At 44.9% G+C, this 27,273-nt stretch overlaps 2 protein-coding genes across 2 annotated transcripts in view; one reads left to right on the forward strand and one right to left on the reverse strand.

Moving 5' to 3' along the window:
- The window catches only part of rspo4 (R-spondin 4), a 27,085-nt gene extending 19,678 nt beyond the window's left edge, over positions 1-7,407 (forward strand). The window contains exon 5 of the mRNA XM_089009299.1: positions 4,796-7,407. Within this exon, the coding sequence (XP_088865425.1) occupies positions 4,796-4,899 (104 nt within the window). The 3' untranslated portion in view covers positions 4,900-7,407. The remainder of the gene's footprint in view (positions 1-4,795) is intronic.
- The window catches only part of chd6 (chromodomain helicase DNA binding protein 6), a 47,065-nt gene continuing 27,100 nt past the window's right edge, over positions 7,309-27,273 (reverse strand). Inside the window, 21 exon segments of the mRNA XM_089009298.1 lie at positions 7,309-12,074; positions 12,077-12,433; positions 12,507-12,611; positions 13,707-13,847; positions 15,527-15,754; positions 15,843-16,397; positions 16,832-17,110; positions 17,546-17,694; positions 17,801-18,463; positions 19,210-19,435; positions 20,662-20,895; positions 21,072-21,542; positions 22,516-22,740; positions 22,900-22,997; positions 23,730-23,938; positions 24,014-24,395; positions 25,342-25,402; positions 25,473-25,548; positions 26,679-26,811; positions 26,896-26,999; positions 27,115-27,204. Of these exon segments, the coding sequence (XP_088865424.1) occupies positions 11,469-12,074; positions 12,077-12,433; positions 12,507-12,611; positions 13,707-13,847; positions 15,527-15,754; positions 15,843-16,397; positions 16,832-17,110; positions 17,546-17,694; positions 17,801-18,463; positions 19,210-19,435; positions 20,662-20,895; positions 21,072-21,542; positions 22,516-22,740; positions 22,900-22,997; positions 23,730-23,938; positions 24,014-24,395; positions 25,342-25,402; positions 25,473-25,548; positions 26,679-26,811; positions 26,896-26,999; positions 27,115-27,204 (5,392 nt within the window). The 3' untranslated portion in view covers positions 7,309-11,468.

Below are 27,273 nucleotides of genomic sequence, written 5' to 3' on the forward strand. Positions count from 1 at the left end.
TGAAAAATGGGGCAGGCAACTTTCTGGCCGGGCAGGCAACTTTTCAGAGTTGTCTGCCCTGGTGTCCGCTAAGGTTTTTGTCATGACTTTCAGACACTGCTTATCTCATGTTTTCCTTTCCATTGCCAGTTTGCTTTCTTTTTGCTTTTTCCACCAGATTCAGGCACCCCTTATTGACCTAAACCTTCTTTTCCGGTTTCTTCTGTTCCCTTGTTTTTCTTCTTCTTTCCTCTCATTCTTCCAAGGAGAAAGGAGGAGAGGAACCATTCCTGTGCCCGTGCATCTGCTTTTAGTCGTCGGCTCCATAATCTCCACATAAATGCACCGCCAAAGCCTCTTTTATTGCTCATGAAGTCAAACTAACTCTTGTCAAAAGTTTCCAGTCCCTGTGAAGCTTTAGCATTGGAAGATCACGTCCAAAACATTTCCTGTCAAAGTCTTTGGAGAAGCGCCAGACCTCACATGTTAATGCAATCACACCAAAATATGTCCCGCTAATAGTCTTTCTTGTGTTTTTAAAGGGGTGCGGTGAGCGCACCAGCGCTCTCAGCGTAACTTGATGTTCCTTCATCCAGGCACAAAAATAGCAGATGTCTTCTTTTTCATGTCGGCCGGTTAGCAAGCAGGATTTGGAAAACTGCGGAAGCCATGAATGAATTTTGCTAGCACATAATGAGGAGGTGGCGATTCAGGTCGGGCAGTGCCTCGACCCCACCCGAGCCTGGACTTGGATGACGAATGACGGTCAAAGTGTGATCGTGGACGGAGCATCAGTGTGATCATTTCGGAACGGGGGAAAAAAAATATTGTTGTTGTTAAAGGACAACCGACGTCTCCGGACAAGTTGTGTCCATAATTTGTAAAATGGCTTCAAATGACTTCTACTGAGCGTATTTGACAAAGATTCCACCGCATATAGCTATATTTTACCTTTTAAGACTTGCGCTGAATATTCAGGAAGTCTTGTTTTTGAGTTGGTGACGAGTCCGTACGTGACGTCACTAAAGGAACGCCTCCTGACCGAAAAAAAGACACATTGTAGCAGTCCTTCCATCACGTCAATGCATTCTGCTGTGCTCAATGTCAATGTATTTTGCTGTATTGTATCTGAAAACCTTGTGTTGCACCCAAAAGTCGCCAGAAGAGGGTGTCCGAGCTCCACATAAGGAATTTATCAGCCTGTGGAAACGGAGGTCGCCATTTTGTGCCTCTTTTCTGGGACGCTACATTGCAGTCCAAATGCCTCAAAATGGCATGGAATAAATTCTTTAATTGATTGCAAACATGTATGATTTCCTCTTCAGAACTATTTGAATCATATTCATAACTGGAGGTGGAACAAGAAAGCATATTCTCCGAATCTGAAGCCATTGTTTTGATCCTCCAGCAAGGCAAGACGTCTTGGCGTGACGTCACAAACTGGGGGCGGGACTTTCTGAAAATGGCCATTTCGCAGCTCAATTTTTTGCAGATTTTGCATTTGAATAAAAATATTATAGTGTGTGTTTTGGGTATTTTAGATGCTATAAAACGTTTTTCTGATGTCAGTTAAGAAACAAAAAAGTGACATCGGTTGTCCTTTAAGAGTCGTGTGGTTGGCATCTTGTTTTGCACGGATGAAGGTCACCAAATGTTTTGGGATGCATACCGCGATTTCTATTGATCATTTTACTCCGTTATTCAGATAAACATTGACTCTGCCTGAAAGTTAATTGCAAACCGGTGCTTTCCAATGACTAGGACTGTTGATTAACCAATTGGATTCAGAGATGGCTTCGGGACACTTTTCATTGTTCCGACTGAATTGTTTTTCCCTTTACACTGATTTCAAAAAGGCACTGGGGAAAAAAAGAGGTCATACTTGGAATTGCCGCCAAAAATATTTCTCCACAGTAGCTGGAGTTGCTTCTGAGATTTGAAAAAAAAATGGTCAATGAAAAGGCTACTCGCGTGCGCATTTACACCATATCGCCACCTAGGGGTTATTCAGATGACGGAGGATGCAAAACAAAACAAAACAAAACAAAACAAAAAAACAAAAACCTTTATTTATAACCCCCAAAGCCAATGTATTTAATTTTGTAAAAAATAAAAAAAAAAAAAAATAAAAATAAATACATCAATATATTAATAAAAATAACTAACTAAATAAATAGGTTGGTAGATAATTAATTAAATAAATAAATAAATAAATAAATAAATATACTTTGGCCCAAAAAGATTCCTCAATTATCAACATAAGTAATTTGACTTTGAGAGTTTTGAAAGGGGCTTATAAATTAAATGTATTATTATTATTATTATTATTATTACTATAAAGCAGGGGTACCAGCAGGGAACCTTTTTGACTCAGAGAGCTATAAAAGTAAAATACTATTTAGACATGTTTTTCAGTGAGAGCCACAACACACGAGCGCTCGCGCACGCGCACACAGACGCACGCGCGACCGCTTTTCAACAAAACGTCAGAATGTATGATTTAAAATAACTTAGTGATAGTACTCACCGTTAACATGAATGGTTCTCCGTTCCTTGCGATTGGTAAAAATCCAGGCAAACGATCGGAATGAAAGTCAACTTGCGGGTCCATAGGCGAAGCTCGTGCTAGCTAGCCTGCACACGGCTCATTAGCTTCCACACTTGCTATACAACATACTTCTCACACAAGTATATCGATGCTAACGTTAACATGGGGCTTGTCATTCGACTGTTTCATCGGTGCTATTGTTTCATTGCAAATTCGAATCAGAACCTTTTCTCTCCGGTGCATTTAAACTGAAGTGTACCGCTACTTGTCAAGCTCATCTAAAGGGGCGTTTACCTGTTTCAACTGACGGCCAGTATCATCCAATCAAAAGTGCTCTTTTCGCCAACAGGAAATGAACGGAAAAATGCGAGAATATGTGCGTATTTAGATTTATCGGCGAGCCATATGCAATCATCAAAAGAGCCATATATGAGTCCCGAACCGTGGCGAGACTTCCGATGAACTACATTACTTTCTACTATAAAGTAATGTAGTTCATCGGAAGTCTCGCCACGACGGTGTGGTGACTGTCCATTACATTTCTTTTTTTTTTTTTAATAAAAGCCAAAATAGGACGTTGTCTTCCAGACGGTAGCTGCTTTCATTGAATAAATTTAATTAAGTAATTAATTAATACATATACATATAGATAAATAAAAACACCAACATAGTGACATGAAAGGCCTATTGTGTGAAACATTGTATTCATGTCAAACAAAGCCTGAATGTCATTTTGAAAGGAGCCCATTGACTCAGAATCAGACAAGTATTCAGGCCAAGGCAAAACCAACCGGATGGAAGTGTTGCGGCCCAGACGAGGATGTCTCGCACCACCGCATTACTCCAACCACAAGAACATGAAGAAGCATAAAGGTTTTTGTACTGAGTGACAGCAGTTTTCTGGTGCGAGAGAGAAGAGAGACAGACAGAGAGAGAGAGAGAGAGAGAGAGAGAGAGAATGCGGAGGCTAATGAGCTGTGTTTAAAATAAGATCACATTACCTTTATTGTTCTCACAATGGAGAAATTTCCAATTTACACTAGCAAAACTATGATAGGAAGAAGTAGAAAAAGAAAATACAGGAGCTGCTGAAAAAGGCAGCCACTCTCCACCTCTGTGTGCCCCCCCACCGTCTGCCCATCTCAGCACAATGGGGGACAGAGCTTTCAGCTGCTCTTCCCCCAAACTCTGGAACTCACTTCCTCCCAAAATTGGTCACATGGATTCTCTTCCCACCTTCAAATCACATTTCAAATTGCATTTTCTGTGTAGCTCTATCTCCTGTTTCTATGTAGAATTGTATTTTATTTCTTGTATTCTATTTGTGATTGTATTTTACTTATTATAGTACCGATGCTTGTTTGTGACTGTGAGCTTGGAAAGGCGCTTCAAATGTAATGTATTATTATTATTATTATATCTTAATCGTTTAAGTAATCTTTTAGTCTCTGAATCTTGTAATCTCTTAATACTTTCATCTCTTATTCTTTTAAAATGTTATTTTATGTTTGTAATCCTTTTAATCTTTTTGTTTTCATCCTTTTAATTTTTGTTATTTCTTTTAGAAAAATACAATTAAACTAATCAAAGTGAATGTTCAACAGTGGCATTTTCATCCCCTTGCACAGCAGCCAGTTATGAGTCGAACGCGCCACATTCAAACTGTTGAATTAACGAGGCAACTTTGGAGCTTCCGCTTGGCCGCTTTCGCACGCAATTCCTACCCAAATTCTATTGTCCCGTTGATGTTATCACGCCGACTGGACGCCACATGTGCAAATCTTTGGGAGCCACGGCGGCATGTCGGCCTCAAATCTTGCTTTAACTATCTCACTGACAGAAGTCTGTGGCAGAAGAAGACACAAAAATGACAAGTAAAGGACAACCGACACCATTTTTTTTCTTTCCTAACAGCATCTCAAATAGCCAAAAGACGCAGGCTGATATTTTTAGTCCAATGCAAATCACCAATCAAAATAACTTCAAGTGTCCCAAAACTGCCACAAAATGAGGCCGGAAATGGGCAGAATCAGAAAGTCCCGCCCCCTTGTTGGTGACGTCACGCCAGGATACTCCTTCACAAACTGCCTTGCTCCAGAATCAAAACAATGACTTCAGAGAGTTCAGATTGGGAGAAGATGCTTTCTTGTTACTCATACAGTTATGAATATGATTCAAATAGTTCTGAAGAAGAAAGCATACATGTTTGCAATGGATGAAGGAAGTCCTTCCGTATCAATTCTATATTCTGTCTTTTCTTGTCTCCAGACAGCAGAAGGCCGAGGCGACGGGGGAGAAACCGCAAGCGTCAGGCCAAACCCCTTTGGATGCTCGCCAACAGCAACGCTAGCAACGCACGTCAAATCTTCTGAGGCATCTTTGACCACAATCGCCCGTCCGCCACCGTTACGCACGGGCAAAAAACAAGGACACCCTTTGTCAAGTTTAGCACGCACGTACAACACAAATACAAGGAGATGAAAAAGCTCGCAGGTATGGCAGGGGCGGAGCTACGTGGTGGCCAATGGGACTGACACTGGCCACGCCCACATCCAGGCGTAGATGTTCACGCAAACGTGCGGCCGTTTTATCGGCGATTCTCGAATCGACCGCTACGTCAACCGTCATTTCAAGCCGCGGGAAGATTTTGGCCTCCGCCGATGGAAGGACTGCTACAAGGTGTCCTTTTTTACAGACGCTCGCCGAGTTACGAACATTCAAGTTATGAACAACGGTACATACGAACATTTTTGCGGATATGTCAAAAATTGTTTGGACGGAAATGCTGTAAGTTAAATTTTGTATTGCGCGTCTTTTTCCGGCCGAGCTCGCTTGCGATTGGCCGCGTCTAGTATGTGGGCGGGGAGGAAATCCCTCTTCCCAGGTGGACTCGATGCAGAGCAAAATGTCAGGGTTTGTGACACATAATTCAAATGCAGTAATTACGTGCCAGCTGCTTCAGTAATGCCTTACTGAAAAGCCAAGGATACACGTCGTCGTACTACAGTAGGTGTGAATTTACTTTACGACTGTTAGACCGTCTGTGCTTTATACTTCCCCCTTCAGTGTTTAACTTAAAGGACAACCGACGTCACTTTTTTGTTTTTTAACTGACATCAGAAAAACGTTTTATAGCATCTAAAATAGCCAAAACACGCAGGCTGACATTTTTAGTCCAATGCAAAACACCAATAGAAATGACTTGAAGTGCCCCACAACTGCCACAAAATGACCTCAGAAATGGCGAGTTTCAGAAGGTCCCCGCCCCCTTGTTGGTGACGTCACGCCAGGATACTCCTTCACAAACTGCCTCGTTCCAGAATCAAAACAATGGCTTCAGATTGGGAGAAGATGCTTTCATGTTACTCATCCAGTTATGAATAGGATTCAAATTTCTCCACTGTGAGACTAATAAAGGCATATCCAATCCAATCCAATCCAATAGTTGTGAAGAGCAAAGCATAAATGTTTGCCATCGATTAAAGAAGTCCTCCCGTATCAATTCGAGCCCGTCTGCAAGCAATGAAACTAACTGGTGAAGATCTGGACTCCGATGTAGCACCCAGGTGTCAACTTACACCGTCTTTATGCGTGTTACAGTACACTCAACGATTCACCATTGCGTTATTTATGTCATTTTTCTTCTAATTTGGCCATCAACACGGTGTTTTCAGACTAACAAAAGTACCTAAAATGCATTTTGTGTCAGGGTGCATTTTCCCTCCGTGATGTCACTTAGGGTATCGTCATCAACTCAAAAACAAGACTTTGTGACTTTTAAAACGTAAAATATAGCTAAAATATGCGCTGGAATCTTTGTAAAATGCGCTCAGTAGAAGTCATTTGAGGTGATTTTATGAATTATAGACGCGATTTGTCCGGAGGTGTCGCTTGTCCTTTAAAAGTTTATCAATGCATTTTTTTTCAGCCCTCTTACTTTGACTTGGTAAAATGACATTTTGGGGAACAATCATGAGCAAAGCCCAAAAAAACCAAAATAATAATAAAGGCTGAGAAAGGCTTGGGGAGTCCCGAAGTTCGGGACCCTTCGGTTTTCGTTGCTTCCAAAAAGAATTTGCAACGCATAATTTTTTACGTTTTTTTTTTTCTCCGAACCATGAATTCATTTCAATGTCTGAGATCAATGTTGTTGATGACATCGTGTGACGCTGTTCAAACAAGAATAATTTAAACCCCCTTAACCCCCATAAAAAAATAAAATACAATCGGATGAAAGATCAAAGTGCACATTTTAAAAAAAAAATGGCTCATTTCGTTCAGCGAACACGCGAGCTCCATAAAGCACCTTTCCAATTTCCCGAGCCCACGTAAACGCAGCAGCGCCCCCTCGTGGCTCAAAACGAAATGAAAATGTCAAGTCAGCAAGGCAATTTTCATCGGACTTCGAAAACGTCTTTTTCTTCGGATCAAGACAAAAATAGTGTGCTAAATTCGTGAGGGGGGAGGGTGGTGAATATAATTTTAAGAGGCAGTAATGCAAATAAATTATTTCTCGGCCCGAATGTCGTGTCAAAAAGTTCATCGCAGCTCAGGAATGATTATTTGTGTATTTTTCGACAGGCAGTCCGATGCCATTTTGTGCGTTGCTGAATGTCGCCATCACATTAAAAAAAACACACAAAAATGCGATTTTTTAAAAATATTTTCTTTTACTTGGATTAATATGACAAAAGAACATTTGGCCAAAGCAAAAAGTGTAATAATCATAATAAATTAAATGACGCCACAGCAGGTTGCGGCAAGGCAACAACTACCAAGTGTTGTTTTTTTTTTTTCCACACATGACAGCACGGACTTTGTGCAAAAATGTTTTTTTTTTTTTGGGTTGAACAAAAATAATAAAAAACAAAGTAACCCTGTTGGATGTTCACTACTTCCTGTCAAAACACACACACACACGCGCGGGCGCACACACACACACACACTTTGTCAGCCAATGATATGCAGGCCGAAAATTATAATAATGAAAAAAAAAAGCAATATACAGCATCACATGTGTACACACGTGTATACACTTGTTTGATTATTTCCCCCCCCCCCCACCTTTGTCCTCTATTTTCCACCCCAAACGTTTGCTGTTGGCTATTTTGTGCTCTTTCAGGATTGGCCCAGGTTGGCCCCCAAGACCCCTTTCGCATAAACAAGTGATGTTTCGGTGCCATCACGTAGCATCTTGTTGCCAAGGAATTAAAGGACAACCGACACCTCCGGACAATTTGTGCCCGTAATTTGTAAAATGGCTTCAAATGACTTCTACTGAGTGTATTTGACAAAGATTCCAGCGCATATAACTAGATGTTATCTTTTAAGACTCGCGCTGAATAGTCAGGAAGTCTTGTTTTCGAGTTGGTGACGATACCTACCGTGACGTCACTGAAGGAACGCCCCTGACCGAAAAAGCGACACACAATGCATTTTGGGTACTTTTCCTTGAAAGGACAACCGACATCACTTTTTTGTTTCCTAACTGACATCAGAAAAATGTTTTATCGCATCTAAAATAGCCAAAACACGCAGGCTGATATTTTTAGTCAAATGCAAAACACCAATCAAAATGACTTCAAGTGTCGAAAATCTGCAAAAAATTGAGCTGCGAATTGGGCATTTTCAGAAAGTCCCGCCCCCAGTTCGTGACGTCACGCCAAGATGTCTTGCCTTGCTCGAGAATCAAAACAATGGCTTCAGATTGGGAGAAGATGCTTTCTTGTGACTCATCCAGTTATGAATATGATTCAAATAGTTCTGAAGAGGAAAGCATACATTTGCAATGGATTAAAGAAGGTCTTCCGGGTCATTTTGAGGCATCAAGACTGATGTGTAGTGTCACAGAAAATGCAGATGGCGCCAGAGCTCCATTGAAAATAGGTTTATTTTTCAGCTTGGAATTTTTGTCAACGAACATCAGAGTTGTCTTGGTGTAACATACAACGATTCACCATTGCGTTATTTATGTGTTTTCCTTCTAATTTCGCCATCAACACGAAGTTTTCTGACCAAACAAAGTACCGCAAAATGCATTGAGGTGATGCAAGGTATGTCCTTTTTTCGGTCAGGGGCGTTCCTTCAGTGACGTAACGTGAGGACTGGTCACCAACTCAAAAACAAGACTTCCGGCATATTCAGCGCGAGTCTTAAAAGGTAAAATCTAGCTATATGTGGTGGAATCTTTGTCAAATACGCTCAGTAGAAGTCATTTGAAGCCATTTGACAAATTACGGACACAAATTGTTCGGAGACGTCGGTTGTCCTTTAAGTGAGAGAGGTGTCTTCTTAGCCATGAAAAAAAATTCAAAGGAAAATGTAGCCTTTTTGTGAGTAACATTTGTTTTGGAACAATTGGTCTGTGTAAGCTCTCAGTCGTACAGGAGTGGTCCATCGATGACAAGGTTTCTACAGATGACGGCTGAAGATACCTTCTCATTTTTGGAACAATTAAACATTTACATTTGGTAATAAGTCAATGTACAATTTATTTAACAGGGAAAAAAAAAAATTTGTACAGATGTATTTTTTTAAACATTGTTTAATTTGGTGTTGGTTGAATACATTTGTTGTTGTGTTTTGACAAAATCAGGCTCAATGGAAATTTTGTGGATATCTTATGGGGGAAAGAGCAGATCTTGAGGTATAAAATGATGTTTCGTGCCAATCTAAGAAAAAGTGATGGCGTTATGATGATTTCAAGCACTCTGCCAAGAGAAATTTGTCAAATATTTTTTCTCACTTAAAATTATGAATGGAAAGAAAAAACACTTGGGATTCTTATGACATAAATTTTATTTCCCTTTTTTTTAATGACATACATTTGATGGACTATATGCATGGCAGCTCATGAAATATCTCCAGGGGAAACCCTGCGGATTGGTACAAACTTCCTGTTTCCGTTTATTGCAAGCTAGCGGGACGCCATCTGGAGGCAAAAAAAAATACCCTCATTCTTAAAAAATGTCTTCATGTGGGGTTTTTGTAGCTCAGAGTTGGTGGAAAAGTCACCTCTCTGTTGTTGAAATTAGTTCCAACAACAAACATATCTTTCATGTGACCGCCCCCCAAAAAAATCTGGTTTTTTTAAACGACAACCGACAACATTTCCTAACTGACATCAGAAAAACATTTTCTAGCATCTAAAATAGCCAAACACGCAGGATGATGTTTTTAGTCTAATGCAAAACAACAATAAAAATGACTTCAAGTGTCCCAAAACTGCAACAAAATGAGCTCGGATTTGGGGACATTCAGAAAGTCCCGCCCCCTTGCTCGTGACGTCACGCCAGGATACTCCTTCACAAACTGCCTTGCTCCAGAATCAAAACAATAGCATCAGAGAGTTCAGATTCGGAGAAGATGCTTTTTGTTACTCATCCAGTTATGAATATGATTCAAATAGTTCTGAAGAGGAAAGCATACATGTTTGCAATCGATTAAAGAAGTCCTTCCATATCATTTCGAGCTGTCTGAACTCCAATGTACTGTCCCAGAAAATGCACAAGATGGCGCACAAAATCCATTGGAAATGGGCTAATTTGTGCGCTGGATGAGTAACAAGAAAGCATCATGGAACAAGGGGGCGGGATCTTCTGAAAGTTGCCATTTCCGGGGTCATTTTGAAGCAGTTTTGGGACACTGACTAAAAATATCAACCTGCGTGTTTTGGGTATTTTAGATGCAATAAATCGTTTTTTCTGATGTCAGGAAACAAAAAAATGGAGGTCTCCCGACAAGTTGTGTCCATAATTTGTAAAATGGCTTCAAATGACTTCTACTGAGCTTGTTTGGTCTGAAAACCTCATGTTGCACCAGAAAGAGGGCGTCCAAGCTCCATGTAAGGAATTTATCAGGCTGTGGAAACAGGCTGATTCATTCCTCACAGGAGCTCGGTGGCCATTTTCTGCCTCTCTTTTTGGGTGATACATTACCCCCCAATGTTGCCTCAAAATGGCACGGAATAAATTATTTAATGGATTGCAAACATGTATGCTTTCCTCTTCAGAACTATTTGAATCATAGTCATAACTGGATGAGTAACAAGAAAGCATAATCTCTGAATCATTGTTTTGATTCTCCAGCAATGCAAAACGTCTTGGCGTGACGTCACGAACTGGGGGCGGGACTTTCTGAAAATGCCCAATTCACAGCTCATTTTGTGCAGATTTTGGACACTTGAAGTCACTTTTATTGATGTTTTGCATTTGACTACAAAAAAAATAGCCTGCATGTTTTGGCGATTTTAGATGCTATCAAATGTTTTTCTGATGTCAGTTCGGAAACAAAAAAGTGACGTCGGTTGTCCTTTAAAACACCATTTGTAACCTTTCAGTAAGTGCGACATACGCCTGATTTTGTGAAAACACATGATGTAGTGTGTATTTTTTGTTTGGGGTGAGTGTGGTAGTTTTTTTTTTTTTTGGGACATAATGTTATTATTTTTTTTTTTTTTGAGTGTGGCTGTAACACTTGACAGTAAGAAAGTGACTGCGTGTGCATTTTTAAGAAGCATCCATCTCTTCATGATGCTCTCAGTCCCCAAAATAAAACAGTAAAAACAACAACATGTGCACCATGATTGTTCTCAGCTTTCCTTTTGTTGCAAGGGGTCAACATTGAAAAGATGAAGTGGAAATGTGGAAGGTCGCCCCTCCCCCGAACCCCCGACCAGGAAGCCCCCGTGAAGGTGGAAACGTCACGGGAGCTTTTAGCAGAAAAGGAAATAAATGTCTCAGAAGGGAGGGAAGTTTACTGCGGGTTTTGGGTGCTGGGGGTCCTGCGATACAAACATCATCTTTGTCAGAAGAAGAAGAAGAAGAAGAAAGAAGAAGAAGAAGAAGAAGAAGAGGAGGAAGAGGGATTCAAGTCAAACGACTGACAGACAGACAGACAAACACGGCACAAACGTTACACTCAGTGTTTCCTTGCTGCCCCTTTACACGTCCTGTTCCTGTCTTGCCGGTTCCGGGTCCGGGTGCTGGTCCTGGTCCTGGTCTTGGGGTGCCCCCCCCTCAGGCTGCTGATGGCAGTCCCCTTCCGGCGCAGATGCCAGCGAGGACAGCAAAGGCGAAGGCTCTACTGTACTTTGGCTCCGCTCGGCCTCCCGCCGCGACTCTTCGGCGCGCTGCCGTTCCCGTTCCGGCGCGTCGCAACGTTCCGATTCCTGACGATGACATTGGGATTCGGACTCCCGGCGCGGTTCCGGTTCTTTGGGCGCCCGCTCCGACTCGTCCCGTTCCCGCCGCCGCCTCCTCTTGGGGCTCCCCGAGGAGGCGTCGCTCGCCGAGGCGCCGGGCGGCGCGGCGGGTAGCGCCATGATTCCGCCGTGCGGCAGGAACATGTGCGGGTAGAGGAGGCCGTGCGACATGGCGGGTATCAGGAAGGGGTTGAAAGTCAGATGGCCGCCGGGGTGCCGCTCAGATGTAGTCTGGCCTCCGGGAGGAGAGGCGGGGCCGGCCTCAGCCGGCGTGACTTTCGAGGCGTGATGAAGAGGCACCACCGTCCCTACGCTGAAGAGGGCGTGTTGCTGGACGGCGGCCCCGCGGGGGGCGGCGGCGGCGGCGGCATGCCGTGAAGCATCATGGGTAGCATGCTCAAGCCATTCTTGCCGTCCTCGGCCGACGTCCCGCCGACGCCCGGCGGGAAAACGTGAGGGAAACCCGCCGCCACGATGGGGATGGCGGGCATTCCCCCGCGCAGGTTCCGCGCGGCCACCGTGGTGGCATCCGCGCCGCCCATCAGGGTGCCGTTGACGAAGAGGGGCGCCGGGAGGCCCGCGGCGTCCGACAGGAGGGGCTTGGGCATCTCGCCGCGAGGGCGGCGACCGCGGCGACGCGACGACGGGTCTCTGCTGAGCGGTTCCGTCAGGATGCGGGAGAACTTTCCTTCCGGGAGGAAACCCTAACGGGGACAACCGGAAGGTCGGATGGGATCGCCGCCCGCGTGCCGCCCGCGGAAAGTGTTTGCCACTCACGGAATGTTTGACCACGTCCGCCCAGTCTGGAGCCACAAAATACTCCGAGTTGGCGTCCAACCAGCGGGACAACTCCTTGATGGCCGGAGCCATGGCGCCGCCCTGCTGCCGGGTGGTACAACAACAGTCGGGACAAAAAGGACACGGACGACAAATTGAGTGGTCGCCAGTCCATGTCGGGGCACACATTTCATTCAACCAACAATCTTACAGTGATATCTTGGCTTACCAACTTGATTGGTTCCCAGAAAGAGTGTGTAATGCGAAAAGTGTTTATCCTAAAAAATTATTTCCCACAGGAAACCATTAAAATTCGAATAATCCGTTCCCGGGTCCCCATCAAACATAATTTTCTACTAAATAAACCTTAAAACAACACAATATAGACCTTATTTTAGGTATAATAAATGTGCTCTTGGTTTGTAATGAAATAAATAAACTGTACTGTATGATACAATATAGAGATTTATGACAACATAAACATTCAGGCAGTGTAAGAAACCTTAGAATCGAGTTACAGTGATAACTTGGCTTACAATCTTAATTGGTTCCCAGACAGAGTGTGTAAGGTGAAAAGTGTATATCCCAAAAATTAATTTCGCATAGGAAACCATTAAAATCAGAATAATCCGTTCCCAGGTTCCCATCAAACATAATTTTCTATGTAATAATGCTCTTATAATGAAAGAAATAAACAGTACTTTTTAATAAAGTCGTTTTATTGACCTTTGTGATGGTCGTTGATGGCTTGATGGAATGGAGTGTCGGCTTTCATCAGCATGAAACACTTGATGAGGAACGTAGCCTTCTTCTTTCACCACCTTGACGAATGATCCCTTGGAGGTGCTTTCTCTGCCATCATTTTACCTTGTTCCTCATCAATTGTCTTCTGTTTAGCCGGGTTGGTAGCTTTGTGTGGCGCACCGTGTGTATCCCAAAGGTAAGATTTGGATAAATTTAACGTTCATAAACGGAAAAGTTTGTAAGCCAAGGGGTTGGTAATGTGAGGTATCACTGTATTTTGTTTTTCTACTTTCATCACTTTATTGCTGTTAAATGGAAATTTCTAATCAAGGCAAATCCAATCCAAAGAACCTGGTTTTGAGATGAACCTCCCTCATCTGAAGCAGCCGCCATGCTAACTACCCCAGTATGGCATCCCCCTCGCCCCCCCGCAAAAGAAAAGAGGCATGGACGTACCCGGCGTCCTGTTCCGCGATGCACGACGGGCACGCGCTCCTCTCCCGTCAAGGAGTTTACGTCCAGCTTGGTCGGATCTTTGCAGCGATGGCGTCGCTGCTTGGGCCGTTCCACCATACCGCGCAACACACCGGCGCCAACCTGACAAAGGCAAAAAAAGTCATTCATGAATTAGTTAATTAAAATCACAACTCGCTTACATTTCAAGAGTAACTTTCAAGGGTTCAGTTTATACCATTCATGCTTGTTATTATGATCTTGATTCATAATCATGATTCCAAACCAACCTACAGCTCTTTGGACAGATTTAATAATTTAATCCCAGGGGTTTCGTTTCATATTGCTACTCAGAATATTGCAGTGATACCTTGGTTTGCGAATTTCATTGGTTCCCAGACAGAATGTGTAAGGCGAAAAGCGTGTATCCCAAAGACTAATTTCCCATAGGAAACCATTAAAATGAGAATAATGCGTTCCCAGGTCCCCATAAAACATCATTTTCTACTTTTGTAAGCCTTAAAACTACACAAAATATACCTTATTTTCTGTATAATAAATGAGCTATGGTATTATAATTAAAGAAATAAACTGTACTGTGTAATAAAGTGGTTTTATTGACCTTTGTGATGGTCGTTGATGGCTTGATGGAAAGGAGTGTCATTAAACACTTGATGAGGAACGTAGCCTTCTTCTTTCACCATCTTGTGGAGTGATCCCTTGTAGGTGCTTTCTCTGCCATCATTTTACCTTGTACCTCATCAATTGTGTTCTGTTTAGCTGGGTCGATAGCTTTTTGCATCAAGTGTACAGATGGCTTGTGCGGGTGATTTGTGGAGCCTGATTGATGGGAATTTTAACCTTGCAGTCTACTCTCTGCCTTTGAACTATCAAAGTTGAAACAAGTCCAAATTTCACTGTTTTCTATCCATTTTCTCACTCTCTCTGTCGTCTGCCTGTCTCTTTAATGTTTCAACCACCTCCCCTCACTGCTGCTTTCTTGACCAATCACGTGGCTTTAACCGAAAACTGGGGGCGGGTAATAGAGGCCAAAAACAGTCGGCTGTCATTTTCTTGTTAGGAGAACGGGCTCGTTCGCGAATAACGCATCACTCATTGCGACAGCTCCGTGTGTATCTCGAAAAATAGTTTGTATGCCAAGGATAAATTTTCATAAATTTAACGTTCGTAAACCAAAAAGTTCGTAAACCAAGGGGTTCGTAAACCAAGGTATCACTGTATTTGATCCCAGGGATTTCATTTCATATTGCTACTCATAACTATTTTTATTTGATTTGTTATTGTTGGAGTCACAAAAATGTCTTTTTTCCAGGTTAGTTTTGGGCATCTAAAAGTATGATTATGATTATTCTTATTCTGAAAGTCACATTTGTTGGTTTACTTTTATTGAATAATAATAATAATAATAATAATAATAATAAAAATGGATCATCTTAAGAGGACCTAACAGATATATTTTCATGACTAGTTCTTAAAGCACCATTTTGGGGACATGTATTCTTATTATCATCAGATACAGCAAAACTTTTTTTCCTGGCTTTCATTACTTTGTTTTAATCATTCGTTCTACACAATAATATTAATTTCCTTCTTGGCTCTTTCTTATTATTAACACAGTGTTGGGTGCTTGTTTTGTTCTTCAACGAGAACAAAATCAATGAATGCCTCAATGAAAAGCATTTATTTTGTATTTTAAGGTCCACTCCTCGCAGGTTGATTTGAGTCCCCTTCACTTTCCTTTACATGTACAAGTTAGTTCCATGACACGTGTTGAGAAAAATCCAAAAGATCAAATAACTTACGTGAGCAAAAGGTACATCCAAGGTGTATCCCGGTTTATGCCGCAGCCACTCCATCAAACCTTTGTTGGCGGCCACCTCCCGCTCCATGGCCGCCACTTCTGGGTGTGGCGGTGTGGGTGCCGAAGTGGGCGTGGACGATGGCGTAGGCACCGGACGCTCCAAGGAAGAAGGAGACGGAGACGACGTGGAGGGCGACAACGACGACTGGCTCAGAGCCTCCACGCCACCCTGAACGGATATTTACGTTCAATGAGGAGATGTGTAATAATAATAATAATCCATAATCCATTTCATTTATAAGCGCCTTTTAAAATACCTGCGCGGTGTCGTGGAGGTGCATGGCTTGAGCCTTGGTGAATTCTGAGTAGAGCGCCTCGACGTTTCTCCTTCGCCCCCGTCTCCTCCTCAAGCAATCGTCTCCCCTCAGACTCCCGTTGACAATTTGTCCCGTCACGGGGTGGACGAGTCCAGCTTGTAGGATTCCCGCCATGTCGATCGCCGGAGAGCCCGCCAGGGGCGCCGTAATGGGCGGTGGAGGGGGAAGCTTACGGGCCACGTCGCCTGAAGCGGAAGCGAGCGAGTCGCCGGGAGATTTGCTGAGATCCATGGCCGCCTCCTGCCAACCGTTCATCAACAAGGCCCGCTGATCGGCCGGCGCGTCCCCGCCGGGGGTCCTGCCCGAGGACGGCACCGTCACCGCCTTCCCCGCTAAGGCTTTCGCGGCCGCCACCGCAGCCATTTCGTAATCAAAGGAGCGCCGTCCTGCGGCACGTTTGAGTTCGGGGAGGAAGGCCGGCGCCACCAGTCTCTCCTGTAAGAGAGGGAGGGAGGTGAGGCGCCAAGCCCCGCGGCCGCCGCCCCGCCCCGAGTACTGGACAAGACACACAAGAATGACGGGCTGGTTAAAACACTAAACAAGAACACTGAGCGGCGACAAGACATTTGAGACACACAGACATCAAAACGTTGCATTTGGGACACGTCGATGAAAAGGTTTCTTCAGCCGTCATCTGTACTTCTTTCAAGGTGTCGGACGTTTCGCTTCTTATCCAAGAAGCTTCGTCAGCAAACAAAAAATTGTTGCTGGTAGTTTACACATATCGCTAGTGCCAAAACTACCACCAAAAAAATTGTTTGCTGACGAAGCCTCTTGGATAAGAAGCGAAACGTCCGACACCTTCAAAGAAGTACAGATGACGGCGGAAGAAACCTTCTCATCGACGGACCACTCCTGTACCCACTGAGAGCTTACACACACACACAAGACAGGATGTAAAGCAGAAAAGCTGTATGGACTCAGCTCACCTTGGGCAACCTGGTGTGAGGAGGTGGAATGATGGGGAAGGCCATGCCCGGATTGGCCTGCTGGATCCTGGCCTGGCCAGAGGTGGACGAGCACGAGGAGGAAGAAGAGGAGGCTGGGGAGCTGGTACCGGGAAAGAAAGCGGTCCGCTGGAGGTGTTGCTGGGCTAAGTGGTTGGCGCAGACGGAGGCTGGCGAGTCATAGTGGTCACTGGCCGAAGGCCATTTCCCCTTCAGGATGGCGTGGCAGATGCTGTCCAGACGATTGATGATCACGCGGTCCTGCCGGGACCAAACAATCTGCTTGTGAGAACGTACGCCACAGGTTGAGAAACTGACCCAATGTGAAATAGCACAACAAAATCAAACTCTTGTTTTAAAGCACAATTTGAAATTGACTAAAAAAAAACGCATCTTGAAAACCCACGATGAGCTTCTTGAAACATTCATTTGTAAACTTGAGTAAATAGTATGTAAACAAGGACTTGAAAGCTTCCTTTAAAATCTTTACTTGAAACAAAAACCCTTAAATGTGGGACTTGTTTCCAGGAAGATGGAACCCAATGGAAGTAGACATCGTGAAAAGAGCAGAGGGCCCAGAATGGAGCCCTGTGGAACACCACACGACAGTAGGGCAATTTGTGACTCAGAGCAACTAATCCTGCAAGAAATAAATGTAAATGCAATGTAATTATAAAATATCAGCAATAAAGCAACCTTGGGCCAGTCAGAGTAGGAGTAAAGTGCTTTCTCCTGGAGCAGCTGAGCAATGGTGGGCTCCCGGCCATCGTGGATTTCAGGAGGCTCACATACGGAAAAGGGAGCCGTGAAGCCGGGACTTCCGGAATAGTCCTCCACAACCGCCACTGGAACACACCCCAGAATCAACATCTCAGCAAGATCCACCATTAAGCCTCTTCAGAGAAAAGGGAAAGTCTCTCAAATGTCTTTTGAAAGATCCGAGATATGTACCTGGTGAGGAAGATGTGTCCTCGTCCTTAGGTTGACCCCTGAGTTCCACACTGAGGTCCACCTGCTCCGTCTTGGCCTCCAAAAAGTCCCTCCCGCTCTCCATCTTGGCGGAACTCAAGTCCAGACAGTCTGGCTTGGTTTCCTCGGCTGTGGTTCTGAGGATTTCCCGTTTAACGGGAAGGTTCTCCGTCTCAACAGATTCACATTTGGAATCGGCTTTTTCCGATTCAGCGGCAACATCTTCGGACTTGACGAAGCTCGTCTCGGGGTCGATGTCTTCGTTCCTGATCCGCAGATCCGGTTTTTCCTCCGAGGGCAGGGCAACTGACTCGTCCTCGCGGTCTGCTGCGGGGCCGTCCACAAGACAGAACCGGTCCACCAACCGCTCAGCAACGGGGTCTCCGTTCTGATGTCCATCTCCTTGGAGAAGCTCCCCGGGAGCCTCGGCCATTAACTCAGTCACGCTCGTCCGCTCCTCGTCGTCCTCCTCTTCTTCCTCCGCAAACATCAAATTGTCCACCTCCTCCATCGGACACACGAGGTCCGGGCAGAGCTGGTTTGGCACCTCCATGCCGTCTTGCGGATCCCTCAGTGCTGACGACGGGGACTCGCCAGCGCCAATGTGTGCCAAGTCCAAAGGCAAACGCAGACTTGGAAGAACGGCTGCCAAGTCACAGAAACAAAAATTGATTAGAAAGACAAGCTTGACACCCAAATGTCAAACAATAAACTTAAAGGACAACGACATGATTTTTTTGTTTCCTTTTATAGCATCTAAAATACCCAAAAAACGCAGGCTGATATTTTTAGTCAAATGAAAAACGCCAATAAAAATGACTTCAAGCGTCCCAAAACTGCCACAAAATGAGCTCAAAACTGGGGAGATTCAGAAAGTCCCGCCCCCTTGTCCGTGACGTCACGCCAGGATACTCCTTCACAAACTGCCCTGCTCCAGAATCAAAACAATGGCTTCAGAGAGTCCAGATTCAGAGAAGATGCTTTCTTCTTACTCATCCAGTTGTGAATATGATTCAAATAGTTCTGAAGAGGAAAGCATAAATGTTTGCAATCGATTCAAGAAGTCCGTCGGTATTAATTCGAGGCGCCTGGACTCTAATGTAGCGCCCAGAAAATGCACAAGATGACGCACAAGCGCTGTTGGAAATTGGCTGATTTGTCCGCTGGGAATTGGTGTCAACTTACACCGTAGGTAAAATATAGCTATATGCGGTGCAATCTTTGTCAAATGCGCTCAGTAGAAGTCATTTTACAAATTATAGACGCAACTTGTCCGGTGATGTCGGTTGTCCTTTAACTGGAAACCTTAACATGTGCCAGAGAACTAATTTGACACTCTTCCCCAAAGTTTGAGAACGACGATACGATTGTGTATTTATGCATGCCGATACCTTCACGAGCATCACATCGGTCCTCAAGTAGAATTCGGTCCTTTTCCACGCTGCCGTCGCGACCTTTAGCCTCAAACTTGAAGCCGTCATTCTGACTTGTGACATCCTCCTGGTGGTCCGGGATATCGGGGGGAGAGAGCGGAGGGTGTGGGGGAATGTAAGGTGGCAGGGGGCTCGCCGCCAGGTCACTTTGATCCACGCCGGCTTCTTCACTCACGCTGATGTCCTGATCAAAAAAAAAAAAAAAGCAGACAAATGATCAAAGGTTCTCACCGTGCTTTGTCCTTTTGGAACATCATTGAGCATTTGTTGACTTTGTGGCTAATCTCTGAACTCATTTGAAATATTTCAAAGCAGATTTCCGCGGAAGTCTGCAGGCCACTTCATTTTCACTGATCATCATATTTTATTCTGCTACACTATAAACTACTAAACGAGGACTGCAAATAACATCCATCTATCCATTCTCGGTACCACTTACTAGGGTTGCAGGGGGGGGGGGGTGCCTATCCCAGCTGTCTTCGGGCACTAAACAGTGGACACCCTGAATTGGTCGCCTGCCAATCGCAGGGCACACAGAGACAAACAACTAGTCACACCGAGGGACAATTTGAAGTGTTCAATTAGCCTTCCATGCATGTTTTTGGAATCTGGGAGGAAACCAGAGGATCCGGAAAAACCCACGCGGACGCGGGGAGAACATGCAAACTCCACACAGGAAGGACGGACCAAGTCTTAATAATAAAAATAATAATAATACATTTTATTTGAAGCGCCTTTCAAAGCTCTCAATGACACCTTACAGTCACAGACTAGTATGGGTACTATAATAAATAAAATACAACCACAAAATAGAATACAATAAATAAAATACAATTATAAATCGAAACAAGAGAAAGAGCTACACAGAAAATGCAATTTGAAATGTGTGGCTTTTGAGATGGGATTTGAAGGTGGGAAGACAATCGATGTTACGAATGTCGGGAGGAAGTGAGTTCCAGAGTTTGGGGGCAGAGCAGCTGAAAGCTCTGTGAGCTGCCAAAAGAAGATCGTTTGTGACTTTTAAGAGCGCTGATTCTGTAGTGTGATGGGGGCGGAAACCAGATTGGAATGGTTCGTAGAGAGGTGAGAATGTAGCTGGGAGGACACAACTTTTTCCAAGATCTTGGAAATAAAAGGAAGGTGAGAAATGGGGTCTTGAATTTACGACCTCTGTACTGTGAAGCTGGTGAGCTAATCACTCGACTACCGGTCTGCCCTACTGCAAAGAACAATTTTTGTAACTAATTTATTATTTTATATGACCCATGGGTTTGGAGGTTAACAACCATGCTGTACTTGGACATTTTTGACCCAAACTCTATGCTGGGATTTAATCTGTGTGTGTAGAAACCAAATCCTAATAGGTTGGTTTACTGAATATAAGCGTAACTCCTGGTAAGCGGCACAAACCTTGAAAAGCATGAAGCTGGACGATTCCACAGAATCTGCGGCGGAGGGATGAGAGGGCGAAGACGAAGGTGGGAGACCAAGGCACTCCTCCAGTGTTCCGTCCCCGCCGCCGACATCGCTCCGCGGAGCCTCTTCGTCCTCTTCCTCCAGGAATCCGGTCGGACCCAGGATGGGGTCGGACTCGTTGAACATGTGGTGAGCTGGGCTGGAGTGGTCGGTGCCATCCCAGGGCGCCTGCAGGCAATGCATGTTCAGTACTGGCAGGCGTGAGAAGAAAGAGACGGACGGGCGGGACTGTGGCCAGAAAGTTCACGTGAAGGCAGCTGACCACATCTTGGCAATATTTTGATGAATTTTGCTCACTCTGTGCTTTTTTGGGATGTGCGTTGAGGAGAAGCAAGCTGAATTACCTGCAGTTGATCCAGCTCCATGGACGGCGGCAACAGCCCGGTCTCCAGAGATGATCCCTGTTCGCCCACCAGGACGTCGGTCCTCAGCTCAGAGCGGAGGTCGGCGCCTCCCAGTCGACCGTATGAGTTGAGCATGCTCAGACCGCCAGCCGCCGAGTTGAAAGGGAAGCCGTTCAGGGTGTCCTTAGAGGCCTTGCCACCATGTAGCGCCTCCGCGGACATGGCGTCCAGGTCAGCCAGGCTCTCTTCAAGTGGGGGGCAGTCTAGGAAGTCTCCACGAGAAGCAGAAACCATTGCCAGGCCCGTAGAGGTGGTTTCATCCAATGGGGGTGGAGGTGGAGCTTGGAGATGAGAAGAAGAGGACGAGGATGAAGAGGAGGGAGCAGAGGGAGGTGCGACCTGCTGCGAGGGCTGCTGGGGGTATTCTGGAGGTTGCAGGCCGTCGTACTGGCAATAGTGGGGGGGCGGGAGCTGAAAAGACAAGATCCATTGAAGATTGATATTGACAGTTATTGTATTCAATTAGGACAACCGACACCTAACTGACATCAGAAAAATGTTTTATAGCATCTAAAATACCCAAAACACGCAGGCTGATATTTTTAGTCAAATGCAAAACACCAATTAAAAACTGCCACTAATGAGCTAAAAACTGGAAACATTCAGAAAGTCCCGCCCCCCCCGTTTGTGACGTCGTGCCAGGATACTCCTTCACAAACTGCCCTGCTCCAGAATCCAAACAATGGCTTCAGAGAGTTCAGATGCTTTCTTGTTACTCATCCAGTTATGAATATGATTCAGATAGTTCTGAAGAGGAAAGCATAAATGTTTGCAATCGATTCAAGAAGTCCTTCCGTATCAATTTGAGCCGTCTGGACTGCAATGTAGCGCCCAGAAAATGCACAAGATGGCACACAAGCTCTGTTGGAAATTTGTCCGCTGGGAATTTGTGTAAACGTACACCTTCTTTATGCGTGTTACCGCAATTGGCTGCGACACACGATTCACCATCGCATTATTTATGTAGTTTTCCCTCTAATTTCACGATCAACACTGTGTTTTCAGACAAACAAAAGTAGCTAAAATGCATTGTGTCAAGGGTGTTCCCTCTGTGACGTCACTTAGGGCATCATCATCAACTCGAAAACAAGACTTCATATTCAGCGCCAGTCTTAAAGGGTAAAATATAGCTACATGCGGCTGAATCTTTGTCAAATGCGCTCAGTAGAAGTCATTTGAAGTGATTTTACAAATTATGGACACAACTCGTCCCAAAGTGTCGGTTGTCCTTTAACTTATTACTCTTTTAGAAAATGAGAGTTACTGATTCAAAGATTTGGTTTCTAATTTGGTCCAGAACATGTCTGAAATGTAGTTCTTGTTTTTAAACGTTTGAATGGAGGACAACCATGGCGGGATTTTCGGCACAGACCGCCTGACGTACCCTGTGAAGATGCGAGGCGTAGTGTCCTCTCACATAGTTGCGGTGGGCCTCAAGGAAGCCGAGCTGCGGGTCGTTGAGTATGTAGAAGTCGGTTCGACTCAAGCCGTGTCTCGCTGCCCCCACCAGGAGGTCACGGTCATGCTTTCCCGACTCCCACCACACGGGGAGGTAGAGTGACGGGCGGCATAGCTGCAGGCGGGCCGACAGCAGCGGGTGGCGAAGGACCTGAGGGCGACGAGAACGCCCATTGCGGACAACTGGCTCGGGATTTTCACCGATTTGCGATGTTAGAAGTTCGAAGGGAGTTTAGGGTCAGGTTCGGGATTTTGGGATGTTAGCGTTAGAAGGGATTGTACCGATTTGCGATGTTAGAAGTTTAGTCACCTGCTCGCGGATCTTGCGGAGAAGCTCGATGCGATACAACGTCCGTGCAGCTCGCTCTTCCGTCAGAGGCTCCACCGGAATGGCGGTTTCTGCCAGACCTGGGCGGCGGAGAAGATTGAATGAAAACAGCACAAGGAAAAAAGGAGCACCAAAGATGTGGGGCAGGTCGTGTATTTCAAAACTATAAATGTCGGTGATTTTTGTTGTGTCTTCAGATTTACAGTCGGGGTGTCATGAAATGTGCCAGATAATAATAATAATAATACGTTTCATTTTAAGCGCCTTTCAAAGCTCTCAAGGACACTTTACAGTCACAGACAAGCATAGGTAGGTACTATCATAAATAAAATACAATCACAAATAGAATACAATAAATAAAATACAATTCTAAATCGAAACAAGAGAAAGAGCTAAATCTAAAATGCAATTAGAAATGTGTGGCTTTTGAGAAGGTGGGAAGACAATCGATGTTACGAATGTTGGGAGGAAGTGAGTTCCAGAGTTTGGGGGCAGAGCAGCTGAAAGCTCTGTCCCCCACCGCGCTGAGACAGGCAGGGGGGACACACAGAGGTGGAGGGAGGAAGAGGATCTGAGGGAACGAGAGGGAATAGAAATTTGAAGAAAGTCGGATAGGTATGGGGGGCAAGGTTATGGATAGCTTTAAATGTATAAAGAAGAATTTTCCAGTTGATTCTCTATTTGTGCGGTAGCCAGTGGCGCCCTTGGAGGACGGACGGAGGTGATGTGGTGAAAGGATGAGGTTCTGGCGATGATCCGGACAAGTTGAAGTTTGTGAGGGACACCAAGGAGAAGGGGGAATGGTCACCCACCTTCTTCTTTTCTGGGCGGCAGCTTGCAGGCGGCGCGACACATGTTAACAAAGGAGTTGAAGTATCTTTCCAGGCTGTCGTCCGTCTTTCTCTCAAGTCGGGCCAGGACGCGAAACTGCGACCAGTCGAAGGCTTTCCTCTCAGGATCAAAGGCCACGCCAAAGGATGAGACCGTGCGGTAAAAGTCCATTTGTTCGCGCCGGCTCCATCTGGTAAAGAGCGCACGCTTTGTCGGAATGCCTTCTGCAAAAGGATTGACGGTCACGTGTCAATCGTCCTCTCACCTTCTCTGCCACTCCATAAAAATGGCGTCCGACTCGGCATGGCTGGCGGTGCAGCGCCTCAACTCTTCGCCCAGCTGCCAGGCCAACGCTCCCCCAACATGGTGCCCGAGAGGGACCCCGCCTGTCCCGCCACCGCCCGCCATTCCGAGACCCGCCAGGCTGTCGTGAAGCAGGAAATCGGGACGCAGAAGGGGCTCGCGGCGTAGAGTGAAGCGCTGATAGGCGGCGATGAGGCGACGCAGGCGGGCCGTCAGCGCCGGGCCGGCCGGCCAAAGGGGACGCGCGTGGACCACATGCAGGGCCGCCACACCCGTCCCGCTTGCTGACCCCGCACCCAATGCGGTTGTCACCAGCGTGGCGTCGGGGGCCGACACGTGCGAGTCTACGGCATAGAAGATCGACATTAGGTCGGTGCGTAAGCTCTCAGACGTACAGGAGTGGTCCATCGGTGAAAAGGTTTCTTCAGCCGTCATTTGTACTTCTTTCAAGGCGTCTGACGTTTCGCTTCTTATCCAAGATGCTTCGTCAGCAAAGTAAAGTCTCACTGGGAGTATCGGCCCTATATATATATATATATATATCCCTGCTGTCCAGACTCTGCTATGATTGGTCCCTGCTCTTCTATTATCCTGACTGATTACTTTTATTGTCCTGCCTGAGTATGAGGTCCACGAATGGCCTGATTGCCCCATTTGCTCTGGTATCACTTCATCATCATAATCAAGCCTACATCGCAGGGATAGTGGGCGTCAATCGGTAGTACATATGCACCTAAAAGCTTGCAACCACTCATTTGACGACAATGAGGTTAAAAGCTTAGCGAAAGAAAAGAAGAGAGTAAAAGAAGCTATTTTCATAAAACCCTTCACTAAATCGCCATGGTGGGGTGAGGTTCAATTTGGATCAAGTTATGCTGATGAGGTGATACCAGAGCAAATGGGGCAATCAGGCCAGTCATAGACCCCATAATTAGGCAGGACAATAATCAGCGTATCTGCAGGGAGTAGTCCTTTGCTCCCTCAAATCCAATCCAATCCAACCTGAGAGCAGGGACCAATCATAGCAGAGTCCGGCACCGCCACGTCTGGACAATAGGGATGTATATCTCGGGCCGATACTACCAGTCAGACTTTAGTTTGCTGACGAAGCATCTTGGATGAGAAGCGAAACGTCCGACACCCTCAAAGAAGTACAGATGACGGCTGAGGAAACCTTTTCATCGATATCTGGATATTAGGCAACTCTGCAAAAGTGCCAATTATTTTTTGATCTACCCTTTTGAAATATGGAGTAGACTTGGTAAGGCATACTTGAAAGAGCAAACTGACCTGACGCAGTGCCGTTGTCCGGTTTTTCGGAGGCGTCGGTGCTCAAGCAGCTTTCCTCTCCCTGAACGAAGAGCGTAAATCATGTCAGAGCAGACGAGGACAAGGAAGAGGAGGACGGACGCATTTTATACCTTGCTGTTGTCGTCTCGGTCATCTGCTTCGCTTTTACCGTTTGCGCTCTCGCTGACGTCTTCGGCTTTTGCAACGCTGGCAAACACACACACATTTATTGTACCATATTTTCACTATAAGGCATCCCCAAAAGCCTTCATTGACATCCGTCTATGACTTACTCTCGACGCATGTCAAAACGCTTGTCTAGGTCATGTGATACATACCGCTACAATTAGCCCACCGTAAGCTAGCAAAATGAGTAATTTTATTTTGTTCCATATATCCGCCGGTCCGTGAAAATATTGTCTGACATTAAACCGGTCCGTGGCGCAAAAAAAAGGATGGGGAACACTGTTTTTGATGCGATAAAACGTTTTTCTGATGTCAGTTAGGAAACAAAAAAATGGTGTCGGTTGTCCTTTAAAATTACTTCACGAGGTGGACGATTTTTCTTGAATTTGCCAATTTTTTTTATTTTTGACACATTGTTTAGAAATGGAAAATGTCTTTTTTTGTTTGTTTTCTATTTAATGTCTCAAAAAAATAAAATAAATACATTTGTTTATTTGAAAATTTTAAGGCCAAAATATTCAATGAAAACCCCAAAGGAATATAAAAGTTTAAAATCATAAAAGAAGGAAAATTTGTCATCTCTGAAAATGATATTTATTATTGCATTGTGATATTCATATATTATTGTATATTATATTATGATACATTATTATACATACAGTAAAGTCTCGTTATATCGATATTCAAGGGAGTCCGAAAAAATATCGATATAACCGGGACTATCGATATATCCGACCCTGTTTGCATGTAATTTTCTCCGTGCGTGCATAGAAATAGTATTGATATAACCGGGACTATCGATATATCCGATATCGATATAACGAGACTTTACTGTATTATTATATATGCAAATGTCCCCATTGTGGGACTATTAAAGGAGTTCTGATTCTGATAAAACCTGTAATATCTTTGAGGTCATTAAAAAATGCTGAAAATACCACACATCATACTAGTCTGATATTTCTATTTTCGTATTTGATCTAAAAAATGTTGAAATCCTGCCGTTTTAAAATATGTTCTTTATTGTGGGTGCCCCTTATAATCCAGTGTGCCTTCCAGTGCAGAAAATACGGTACACCTTCGTTCTTGAAACCTGTTGCTCAACCTGACAGCGAGAGTTGTCTTTTGTTTTAGTTGAGTCATGGCAGTACCCGTCAGGGCCATCGGCGGCGGCCGCCTCTCCTGATCCTTGCTCAGCCGAGAGCGCGGTAACGTCAGGCGTGCCGACCCTTTCCAGGAAGCACAAGTCGGCATCTGCGCGCATAGCATGGTAGCGCTCGTAGCCTGTTGAGATGAACATTTAAAAAATAAAAATTATTATTATTTTTATTTTTTTTGGTCCATCAAACATCATGTCAGAGAACTCGCCGTGTTTGTGGACGCCAACAAGCAGAGACTTGTCCGCCTCTGCATCCCACCACGACGCCGGAATCTCGATGTAGTCGATGTCGGGCAGTGCCACATCCAGTTTGCTGGAGTCAGAGGATGGCTATTCATGTTAGCAAGGAGCTCAGATATTAAAACAACAATAAAATGACAGGGACGTGAAGTGAAGTGATTGAATATCACCGAGGTGGTGTTTGGTACCTGGCAGCTGTGCCCTCCAGAGCCTGACCGGCTGCTTCACCCAGGACCTCCACCTTCAGGTAGTACAACATCCTCACCCTCAACAGAACCCTGCGCCAATACACACATTCAATTCAAGGTGAGGCGAGCTCAATGAAGCAAACGCCGCCCATCCAGACA

Source organism: Hippocampus bargibanti, linkage group LG12, assembly GCF_051943395.1.
Source record: "Hippocampus bargibanti isolate YZ-2025 linkage group LG12, ASM5194339v1, whole genome shotgun sequence".
In the NCBI taxonomy this organism is placed as follows: Eukaryota; Metazoa; Chordata; class Actinopteri; order Syngnathiformes; family Syngnathidae; genus Hippocampus; species Hippocampus bargibanti.